Raw genomic sequence first — 12,540 nt, 5'->3', positions numbered from 1 at the left:
TCCAGTAAAATATATTACTCCCTCTGATTTAATAACAACTCCTTGAAATGACTTGCTCATGATATGACCTTCACCTTTTTCTCCTTCATTTAGCAGATCCATGGGTATTGATGAAGGTGGTATGTGGCACAGTGGAAGATCTGGCATGGTATCCTGGTAGAACAAATATTAGCTGTTAGTTTCATGGAACTATCCAATCATGGAGTACATTTATTTCTTATGAAAGCATTATCTTCTTATAATTAAGAAATCAGAACACATTTCTGAAGTTCTGTTTTAAGTGTGTTGTTAATGGGCTTGGTTCTCAGAATTCCCACTGCTTCATCCATCTGGGATTATAAACATTTAAACTATAAACACATTATTTCTCTTTTCTTTGCCCATGATGATACCCAACCCTTTCCTCACATATTGAACACTTCACTATCATATTCAAAAGTTTTCTGAATTTTTATTCTTTCTTTTCCCCTTTATATTAGAAAACTTCAATAGTGTTTAACAGTGTTCAATAATGCTACAGCTTCTGTATTATTTGCCTTGATCCTTTAGTATGTGTTTTCTGATTACTTGGTTATTTTATCAAAGAAAAGCATTGGCTATATCTAAAATGCATATTCCCTTTCTCCCTGTCACTGCATAGATATTCCATATGTGAAAAATTAATCAAGGCAAAGGAAAATAACAGAGCTTGACTGACTTCTTTGGATGATTTGATGGCAACATTTTCTGAAAAACTCTTCAACCTTAAATGAATTAAATGCCTTGGATGATACCTCAAACACGGATCACTCATCTTCCACAAGATCCATCTCCAAACATTTCCCCACAAAGTACAAATGCTTTGTCAGATATCTATGTGGTGGGGTTTAGTTGCAGCCAGATAAACTATTTTCTAATGTGAGCATGTATCAGTATTATTTTGGTTTTATCTACTATTTAGAAAAATAAAAATATATGCCTGCAATACCTGTCAAAAGCAGAGCAAGGAGATGGCTGAAATGTTCTCTGTGTCTTAGAAATATTTAGTAATGTTCTAGTAATATTCTTTGTGATTTTACAATATGGGAAGGAAAAAAGAAAGGACACAAGAGGAGTTATATGGAAAATTGTTGGGAACAACTACTAGAGAAATTCAGCACTGAGACGACATAGATTTTAAGAAAATTCAATATTTCTAACTAGCAAAATGCTTTAACATCAAATTTTAAACTTTTTTACTATTCATGATAATGAATATCTAGAAAATTTCAGTTAAGTTTATGGCTCATTGGTTATAAAAATTTATGTAAAAATGGAAATTCAAATTTAATAGTACATACAGATGACTGAAAACTCTCACTTCCATCAAGATTTTTAAGGTTGTCATCTGCTTTCATTTGTGTGTCCACTTCTGTTGAAAGTAAGCAATATTTTTATAATTAAAATAAACTAGGAATAACATTTCTAAACTAGGAGTATGTGAAAGCAAAGATGAAAAAGATATTATGAAACTTACATAATAATTTTCTTAGTTTAAAGCTCAGTTATCTTTAATATTTACTGATGTACAAAATACATACAAGTAATAAGAAATTCCATGCACAGCTCACATAATAAAGCATTCCATGCCTAAGTAGAAAGGTATATCACAAGTTCATCTACACAGACAGGCTTTAAAAAAAACCCATATTATTAATGGATTTTAAAATAAACAGGAAAGAATACTATAAAACAAAAATACACAAAACTTAACTGATCAAATATAAGAATATAAATCTGGTGCTGGTAGCCAATATTTCTAAAAGTAATAGGAAAATTTATTAAACGTGGGCTTTCCTCTATAGGTTATAGAAAGGCAAGAAAAATGCTTCATTTTATTGCTATATATGAATTTCTAGCACATAAAAGAGACAATGAAAATTAGAGGCAGCCAATTTGCAAGACTAGAAATTAGAACACAAAACACATGGAGACAACTGATAGTATGAATTTCCATATGTAATATACATATTCCTCATACAAAGATCCTTTATATAACACAATGTCACTCAAAACTTCTGACTGGGAAAGAATCATTCGCTTAGCATCCCAGGAGGCTGGTATCGGAATACAGGTATAAACTACGACACAAATGTCATATACATTTTAAAACACTCAAATGTGTGATCTTTCCATAAGTAACCCAGACAATAATTTATTAAAAGCATGCTTCCAAAAAGGGAATATGAATTTACTTGCACACACACAAAATGTTCAAGTATTTTAGTTATAGTAACAATGTTATCTTTTTAATTTTAAGAGATCAAATTATTTTGAAATTATGATGATAAAATGGTGTTTTGATCATTTATGTCCTAATTTTTCATATGGTTTGCGAAATAAAAGTTTTAGAGATGAAAGCACTATCATCACCTCAAGTTTTAAAACAGCTGCTCCAGGAAACTAAGTTTTACGGAATTACCTGATGGGTGTTCCAGTTCCGGTTCCCACACTGATGACTCAAGTGGAAGAGAATCTTCTCTTTCAGTTGATGGAGTTTTCTGGTTGAGTTTTGAAACAGGATATTTATTGAATTTTCTGTTTGACACATGTTGCGATGATAAGCCATGATAAAATATAAAATTATTACCTTCCCTTCAGGATGCTTTTTATGTGGACCTAAGTAGAAACATACAATCAATTATATGTTAATATCTCAATAGGGTGAGAGCTTTATTCAGAAGCAGCATGGCAATCAACCTGGAATTTAGCTTGAGATATTTTGTAGAGTGTCAGTAAACTTTTATGTCATTTTCCATCTGTCTGTGTCACAAAAATAAGGGTTAGCCACTTGAAAGAAAATCAAAAATATGCTGTAAATTTACATTAAAGTTATGCAAATTAAGAATGTTATCTCAAAAGCCAAACTAAGGACAAAAGTCATATATACTAATTCAATGTTTGTAATTACAATTACAGAATTTATTCTTGAGTGCCAGATGAAATCATATACTTGGAATGTCATCCTAACTACCAAACTAGTAGTACAATATACCACCATGTGCCTCCAAAGAAGAAATTTAAACGCATTCAAAACAATATATGGTAAGAAGTTTCCGTGCATTTTACATTAGACTGAAAGTTGGCAAGCAACAAAAGTATAGTAACAGGCACAAATCATTTATCATAAAATATATGGGCTTAATTAATCAGCTTGGACATTCACTCATAAAATAACAGAGCACAAACTACTACTTATACAAGCATGAGCAGGGTAATGGTGAGGACTGTATTCTATTTAATCTAAAATATATAAATGTGGATTCTTAGAAAGCAGTTTTAGGGAGCTATGTGAACCTAAACTACAAAATATGTTTTGGTACAAAAATAATACCATCAAAGCTAAATGTAGCCCACATTTACATTTGTCACAAATGTAACAAGTTAGAAATCAGTAACTCAGAACCATGGAATCAGAATAACATTTTACCAAGGCACATTTTGATAGTCAACAACTGGATCCTAAATGGCCTCTGAGCTTGAATGTAGCACCAACAATGTCTGCATCACCTACTAACATCTAAGAATTCAGACTTCAAGGCTGATGAATCAGAAATTAAACTATTACCAAAGCCCATAATACTGGGTTCACAAAATTTGAGCATTTCTTGTCAGCATGTAGGCTGCATCCACATTCCTATAATACACCCTGATGTTGTAGCGCCTAGACGATCATTTGCCTGAGTCCTCCAATCTAACAGCCAAAGGAGCTATTATACAGATTTGTAATCTGCTGATGACAGAACCAATCAGTTCTCTCCACTTCTGGGTGTTCTTATTTTAACCAAAATGACAGTGCCTTGGAAAGAGCATCACCTTTCATGACAGTAAACCATGGCATGTATGGCTGACAGAGATGTTTATGACTATCACTAAATGTTTCGTTTGAAATCTCTTAAGACCTAGACTGTAGACTTCCATTCATTTCTACGAATAAAGATGAGAAGAATATCACTCTGACCCCAGTCTCTGCATTTTGTTTCCATACTATTAGTACACAACATATCCCTCCCCATGTCAAAGCTTGCTTTTTTTTCTTTAAAAAGTCACCCTCATATCTTCCACTTTAAGTACTTGTCTTATATCATTTCCTTTCTACCCCTCCTATCATTTAAATCTTTATTTCCATCTCCTTTCCAAATAAATCTTGAAATTCTTTTTTAAAAATAGTATATATTTAGTTGTTTGATGGGCCATCTTCTTCTCATATCCTCTATACATCTGACTACTATGATTTTCTTCCCAGTCTTCTACCGGGCTCCTTCATGCCTGAGAGCAGGGAATGATGGAGTCATCCAATCCTATGATTTATACTCTCCCTATGTATAATGTTCAGCTATGTGTCTCTGTACCACTCCCATCTAATGCTGGAGGAAACCTCTTATATGAGTATAGCAAATGGGTTCACAAAGACGGAAGAGCAAGCATGGGGCCTATATGGGTCTGCACCAGGTCTTCTACATATGTGCTGTGTTTGGTACTTTTGTGGAACTGTCTATGACTCTTTTGCCTGCTCTTGAGACTCTTCTCCTCCTACTATGTTGACTTATCTAGCTTCAATATGGGGACTTTTGCCTTGCTCATTGTATCTTGTTTAGTTCTATTTGACTGTTATCTCTTGGAAGCCTTCTCTTTTATGATGAAGAAATAGAGAGGGAGTGGGTTTGAGGGAGAAGGAGTTTTAGGAGATCTGGGAGGAATAGGAGGAGGAGAAACTGTGGTCAGGATCTATTTTCAATTAAAAAAAAGAATAGTATCAGAGGACAGTTATGCTAGGCTATTATCTGCAAGCATAACAGAGTATCCTTAATAGTGTTAGAGATTGGTGCTTGCCCTAGGGATGTGTCACAAGTTGGGCAAATTATTGGTTTTGTCATTCTTTCAGCCTCTGATACAGCTTTGTCCTTGCATTTTTGTTAGACAGGACATATTTTGGATCAAAAGTTTAATGTCCTTGTCCTTCCACTGGGGGTCCTGTCTGGCTACAGGAGGTGGCCTTTTCAGGTTCCATGTCCCAACTGTTTGACATCTTGGCTAAGGTAACTCACATTGACTCCTGGGAGCCTCCCCCATCCCAGGTCTCTGGGAATTCCTAGAAATTCCCCCATCCATTTACACTTAGGAAGCTGCAGATTTCCATTCATTCTCTAGCCCTCTGGCCCTCTGGCCCTTCATCTCTTCCCCAGACATGATCCTGACACATTCATTACTCTTCCCATACTCTCTCCTACACAGTTCTCTCCCTTCCTCTGCCTCCTACTATTGTCTTATTTGCCTGTCTAAATGATATTAAAGCATTCTTACTTTGGCGTTCCTTCTTGTTTAGCATCTTGTTTAGTGGGGAGTATCATGGGTATGCTGTACTTTATGGGTAATAGACATTTATCATCAAGTATATAACATGCATGTCCTTTTGGGTCTGAGTTACCTTACTCAGGATAGTATTTTCGAGTCCCATCCCTTTGCCTGCAAATTCATGATGTCCTTGTTTTTAATAGATCAATAAATAGTATTCCATTGTTTGAATGAAGCACATTTTTTTTTGTATCCACTCTGCAGTTGATTGACAGCTGGGTTGTTTCCAGTTTCTGGCTATTATGAATAGAGCTACTATAAACATAATGAAGCATGTGTCTTAGTGGTATGCTGGAGCATCATTTGTGTATATGCCCAGGAGTGGTACAGCTGGGTCTTTAGGTAGAATAGTTTCCAATTTTCTGAGAAACTGTCAGACTGATTTCCAGAGTGGATGTACAACCTTGTGATCCCACCAGCAATGGAAAAGTGTTTCCCTTTTTCATTCTCCTTGCCAGCATGTGTGGTCACTTGAGTTTTTTTTTATTCTGATTGATGTAAGGTAGAATATCAGAGTTGTTTTGATTTTTATTTCCCTGATGTCTAAGGATGCTTAAATGTTTCTCACCCTTTCAAGATTCCCCTGTTGAAAATTCTCTTTGTTCCCCATTTTATTAGGTTATTTGGTTTGTTGGAGTCTAACTTCTGGAATTCTTTATATATCTTGGATATTATCCCTCTGTTGAATGGAGGGTTAGTGAAGATCTTTTCCCAATCTATAGCTGCCATTTTGTCCTAATGACAGCTTCTTTGCCTTACAGAAGCTTTTCAGTTTCATCAGGTCCCATTTATCAATTGTTACTCTTAGAGCCTGAGTCATTGCTGTATTTTTCAGGAAATTGTCCTCTGTACCAATGGTATTTCCCACTTTCTCTTTTGCTAGATTTAGTGTATCTGGTTTTATGTTGAGATCCTTGATCCACTTGGACTTCAGTTTTGTGCAGAATTATAAATATTGATCTATTTGCATTCTATTTTGAGTCTCTATGCAGCAACTGACTGAATCAGATGCAGAAACTCCACAACCAAATATTGGACAGGGACTCTTATGGAAGAATTAAGTGAAAGATTTAAAATCCTGAAGGGGGTTGGGACTGCACAGGAAGACCAACAGAGTCAAATAATGTGAACCCTCAGAACTCTCAGAGACTGAGCCACCAACTAAAGAGCACATGGGCCTGGACCAAGGTCCTGACACATATGTAGCAGACCTGCAGCTCAGTCTCTATGTGTGTATCCCAACAACTGGAGCACAGGCTTTTCTTAAAGATATAGCCTGAGTATGCTATCCATTCTCCAACAGTGCTTCCTTGTCTGGCATCAGTGGGAAAGGATAAGCCTAAACCTGCAAAGGCTTGAAGAGCCAGGTTTGGGGGGTGGGAAGATATGGGGGAATACCCAGAGGGGACCCACCCACCCAGAGGAGAAGGGAGAGTGGAGGTGGGGTAGAAATCTGTGAGGAAGAAAGTGGAGGTGGTGCAGAGTTTGGACAAACAGACAAAAGAATAGTATCTATTCTTATAATTCAATTTTTATCAGGGACAATTTACATAATATTGAAAATTAATGATAACATAATGTGTTACAACATACTACATTCTTATTTCTTAAAGCAAGACTATAATAGTAATAGCTAATAATAGTACATTGCTTGCTCTTATTTTAAACAATATTTGATATTGCTTAGTGATTTTATATAATTCATACCTTTCTCTCCATTTAGAAGAGTCTGTGACCTTTGAGTTAATTCTAATGACAAATAAGGACTAGGCCTCGGTTGAAGACACTTAAAAGAATTCTGGTAAAATCAAGAACAACAGTGAATTCCATATGAAAATATAATCACTTTGTGAATAAGTACAGAACTATTTTTTATTTAAATTTTAATTAAAATATATTAATATAATTTTACTTTTCTTTCTTCCAACACTGTCCATATACCTCTCTTCATTTTTCCCTCTTAAAAACATGGCCTCCTTTTTGTTATTGTTATAAATTGATTGAATAAAATGACAAAATAATAAAATTTTGTGCATTTGTTTTAAATAATAGAATGGAAATTCTAGATATATTATAGTTTTTCCAATTTTTCTAAATTGCAAAAGTTAATGAAAAGGACTTGAGAGCATATTTCAGTAGGTATTTGAATTAACTCTCTGTATAATAGTATACCTCCTTCCACTTACAGGAATAAACATTCATGAAGTTTGATTATCTGAGTCCCAGTCTCCTTTCCAATCTCGGTTTCTAACAACTTAAATTATAATCAGAGGTGGCTTGCTCTTCTCTTTACCCATGCTGCTGCTGAATTATTTCCAAGGTAGGCACACTGACACTTCTGAAAGTTTTTCCATGAATTTAAAACCATCATCTTACTCAGATTCCCACTATAAAAGAGGACTTCTCCAGGGCCACAAATTAGTCTTATTTGTATGTGAACTTAATCTGATTTTAAAATTACTTCACTATTTTATTCAAGTGGATCACTGTAATCTCACTAGTTGTCACATCTAAAATACTTCTAAGATACTAAGAAATAGCAGAAGACAATGGAAGAAAACCATTCTTGATGTAACTTCTGTCTCTGCTTTGATGAAAAAAAAAATGGTGAGAAACTATTGATAAGGGGAATGAAAATGGGCTTAGGGGGAACTCCAGCACAATTTACTCTCTTTCCATATGATACTCCACCTATCAGTTTTTGGCAAATACAAATAGTGTACCTATATTAGGACAAGATAGAACATATATTAATGTCAACTAACTTTTTGCAGTGTAATTTGGTTATTTGACACATTTCCCCAAGCCCAATATTAGAATAAATTATGAAATGATTGTTTGGAGCATATCAATGGGGACTCAATGACTAGTGTTCATATTTTCAATGGCTAAGTAGTAACAAACAAACTATTCTCTTTGATTTTATAACAGAAGAATATAGGGAGAAAATATTGGTATAATAATAATTCAAAAAATTTAATTATGTGCTAATATAGATTCAAGGAAATTTTTAAAATTTCAATATGTAAATGTTTAAAACTCAAAGTTTAAGCAATGAACTATTCTCTCCAAATGCATGTTTAGAAAAACATTTATCTTAGCCTGCGCTGTACTGTTTGTAAAGCAAATATTAAAAGCAGAAATTCAAATTTAAGTTTACATACAGATGATCGGATACTTTCATTGTCATCAAGATTTTCCTGAAAATCCTCTGTTTTTATTTTCCAGTCTGCTTCTATTGAAATAAGCAAATATTTATTTAATTCAAGAAAACAAAAAGTAGCATTTCTAAAGTATGAATGAGTCTTTATAATGATACAACAATTAAGATTTATGGAAACTAAATTTTTGTTTCATTATTTTAAAGTTTAAGTTCATTCTTACAAGAGGTATTTAACGTATGTACAAAATGGAATTACCAAGAACTTCAAGATGTGTATTTTTGTAATATGAAAGTTTTCTCCTTCGAGTATAAACATATTAAATATGTATTCACATATTAATGTGTCTAACATAAACATCTTCAAAAACACAATTGAAAATTTACAAGAAATCACGTTCTATTTTATATGTTTCTAACTGTAAATTTCTCTACGGAAAAAAAGCTGTCTTTGCTGAACTTCTGTCAACCCTTTACATATCATTCACTGAACATGTTATAACTTCCATGTGATTATTTAATATATTGCTTTACATAGTGAAAATTTGAAATAAACTATTTCTCCTTTAGGCTAGTGTCAAGGTTTTATTGTGCCTTTCTCTCCTAGAACAATATATTTTGCTCTTTACAATGTTGTTGACATTTTATGATTAATTACAACCTACAGTGTGAATTACTCAATTATAGGTTTGCCGACTAGACTGAAGATAATTGTTTTATTTCAATTTTGTGTAAAATGTCTTAAAGTCACAAAGTCAGTAGTCAATTACAGATTCTATTATGTTCATCTCTAAACCCCAAATTTAAAAAAAGTATAAAAAGATGTGACATGGATGGAATTTTTAGAGAAATTGGAATTGTGTAAGATATTATGAATTACAGTAAAGACAGAAAGAAGTCAAAATGTAGGAGCAAGGGAGACAGAAATATTAGGTGGGTAGAAAATCAGTCTGGAAATCTACATCAGATAGGGCAGAGTTAAGCACACATAATCAAGTCATAGAAAATGGCAAAAACAGAACAACAACAACAACAAAAACAAATCATGAAGGAATTGTACACTTCCAAGCTAACACAGAGAATAAGAAAAATAAATAATATTAAATGTTCATAAAACTACCATAATGATAGACACTAATTTTTGATGCCTAAAACAATCAGTTAAAGAGAATCAATGACTAAAGCATTGATTACTTGACAAAAGTCATTCATTTGAGGATATTTTCATAAATAACTAAGCCATAGACAATAGCCAATGGGAGGGTTGGTGATTTGCACGGCTCTCTCTAATGTGGGGATGGTATTGACTATGAGTGGCATGTGGAAAAGAGTGAGACATAATTGCAAATTAGATAAAGCTAACAATTATGTGATCTTTAGTTCAGAGAATGGTAAAAATATATCCTAGAACTTAATTAGAAAACAATACAGAAAAATGACAATTAATGACTGTAAATGTAAATTGAGGTCCTTTGTGATCACATGATGTCATTACATTATCAAATAGGATGCTACTATACTTCACAGAATGGATAAGTTTCATGTGTTCAGACTATCATTTCTTTTCTCATGCATCTATGCTGAAGGAATCCATTTAAAAGTCTTTATTAACACATATTTTTTATGTTTCATTGGATCATAGAGAAATTAAATATTACAGCAAATTTTGGTTTAATGGCTGAAGATATGAATAGCATATTGAAAGCCCTCAAGATAATTTCTAGCCTTGACTGCTAAATAAGAATATAAACTAAATGACAAATCATTACTAACAATCAATTGAAAGAGAAAATATTACACAGAAATATGGAAATCAAATGAACAAGCAAGAAGATAATAATTTGGTGGAGCTAATAAGTGTAAGTCACTGGCTACTCTGTGAAATAGATTCCTTCTGCAGGTTAGAAAATGACAGGAGAATGCAGTTCACTGTATTTTATCAGATAAAATTATCCTAAACACCAGATACAGTGAATGAACAGGGGTCGGAGGGGTACAGTGTATCAGACTACAAAATAGAGCACAACTCAAGGATAGAAGTTAACTCACAGAATGCATTATCAAGTGAACTTAAAACACAAATATAACTAAATACACAAGTTACTTGCATAGAGGATCCCTCAAGACTCCTGACCACAAAAGAGTCACATGCTTCAGGTACAGTTAGACTACCACATAATATCTCGAGTAAGCACTTTTAAACTTCATAAAATGTATATTGTTCCTTACTAAACTAAGATCACCTGCAAGACATTTGGGCATCCAAAGTGGAAACATGGGTAGGCTGATCCATAGAAATGAAAATAATTAATTATAATACCTAAAATTAATACTAATATGTAACCACTTATTTTGTTAAATGATATGAAAATGATATTTGGATAATCTCTATCAATTTCTAGTCATTTGTGGAGGGAGGCAAGCCTTAGACATGAGAAGTCTGTAAGCATGAGAATTTTGAAAGTTTTAAGTAGTTATTCCAAAGGAAACAACCTCACACAATTTACCTGCTGGGAATTCTTGTCCACACTTTACTGCTGACTCTTTAGTTGGAACATAGTTCTCTTCAATGGAAGACTGTTGGTGTTATAAAAATGGTAGTAAATAAAGATTATGTGTCATACTTTATAAACTTAATGATCGAAGCAAAAGTATAAAATCATTACCTTTTGTTCAGAATAGTTAACACAAAAGCCTATAAAAAAAAAAGACATGGCATCAGTTACATATCAATATTCTTAAATCAGTCAGAATTTCACCTACTATAGCAATGCTAAACTATCATCCAATTTAGCTTTGGGAACGGTTAGTGGAATTTGGAGACTTTCACTTTGGGCATTGTGTTCTAGTTTGCTATGTCAGTGTAGTTCATATTCACTTAAATAAGGCTACACATTAGTTTAAATAACGTCATTGAAGAAAATTCTTAGCTAAATAAACATAAATAAGTGCAAATGTAGCATTGTGAGGTTTATAGTTTCAATGAACCAATCCAAGGAGGATGAAACTGGGAATTAGGATGGTATTGCCATTGGTAATCCTAATAGCAGCAAGCATCACAGTATATCATTAATAAAACAATTCAGGGGCATTCACATCAATATACTCCAAATATTTTCATATTTTATTGAAATTCAAGAAACATGGAATGTTCACAAAAGTACATGAAAGGCATGAACAATTTCCCATTAAGGAATTTGGACAGGCAGAGCAGTTGAATATTTATACACAGAATAATTTAGTTTTAAATATTACTTTATAAACACATATTCTGGATACAGTAAGACTTTGTTTCATCTTTTATCTCTCGGTTACACATGTGAATTCTTCAGTAAGTAGTTCATAGGAAATATACCAACTTAAAAAAATATAACATTTTAACACATTTAACAAATCAAGATTGAAATAATTGAACATGACCTATTAGTCACATATATTAGAAATTAGAAATAATTACCACATACATGTTGGTTTTTACCTATATATTTTCTATTGAAATTTTGTAAAACCGGTGTCATGAGATCTAGGGGAGGACCTATCATTATTACTCTGCTTTGGGGCATAATTTTAAAAGGTGAATATCTCCATCAAATCCCTCTCATCATATTTCAGGGAAGGCTGAGGGAGAGGAGGGATAAAGCTTGTAAAAGGCAAAAAGAAGGTTAAAAGCAAGAGGCCTTTTAAGTGCACAGAGCCTGTGGCAGCATGGATGGGATGTCAGTGAGTCTGGACCACTCTGGGTTTAGGCACAAGCTCCCATCCCTAACTCAGAAGCTATCTCTGATTGATGAAGGTCTGAAATAAAAATTAGTTTTCACTAATGAAGTCTCACTGGGTAGATAATCGCACTTATCTTAGCAGGCCCTGAATCCAGCAGTAGAGAGCCAAACAAAATGACTTCAGTGGTACTTTGGACATCCTTGTTTCATAATTCTTTGTCTGGGAATAAGTTTTATTTTTTTTTATTTTCTCCCACAGGTCTTTTGTATTCTCTCTCTCTCTTAATA

General features: G+C 33.5%; 1 protein-coding gene across 1 annotated transcript in view; it reads right to left on the bottom strand.

Moving 5' to 3' along the window:
* Positions 1–12,540, bottom strand: part of LOC110306817 (uncharacterized) — a 176,441-nt gene that overhangs the window by 65,180 nt on the left and 98,721 nt on the right. Inside the window, 8 exon segments of the mRNA XM_085834585.1 lie at positions 75–153; positions 1,320–1,390; positions 2,441–2,519; positions 2,609–2,637; positions 7,081–7,171; positions 8,538–8,608; positions 11,041–11,110; positions 11,200–11,228. Coding sequence (XP_085690711.1) covers positions 75–153; positions 1,320–1,390; positions 2,441–2,519; positions 2,609–2,637; positions 7,081–7,171; positions 8,538–8,608; positions 11,041–11,110; positions 11,200–11,228 — 519 coding nt within the window.

The sequence above is a fragment of the Mus caroli genome, unplaced genomic scaffold (assembly GCF_978045245.1).
Source record: "Mus caroli unplaced genomic scaffold, Mus_caroli_1 scaffold_2, whole genome shotgun sequence".
NCBI classification, from domain to species: domain Eukaryota; kingdom Metazoa; phylum Chordata; class Mammalia; order Rodentia; family Muridae; genus Mus; species Mus caroli.
This window is presented reverse-complemented; position numbering and strand designations above follow the sequence as displayed.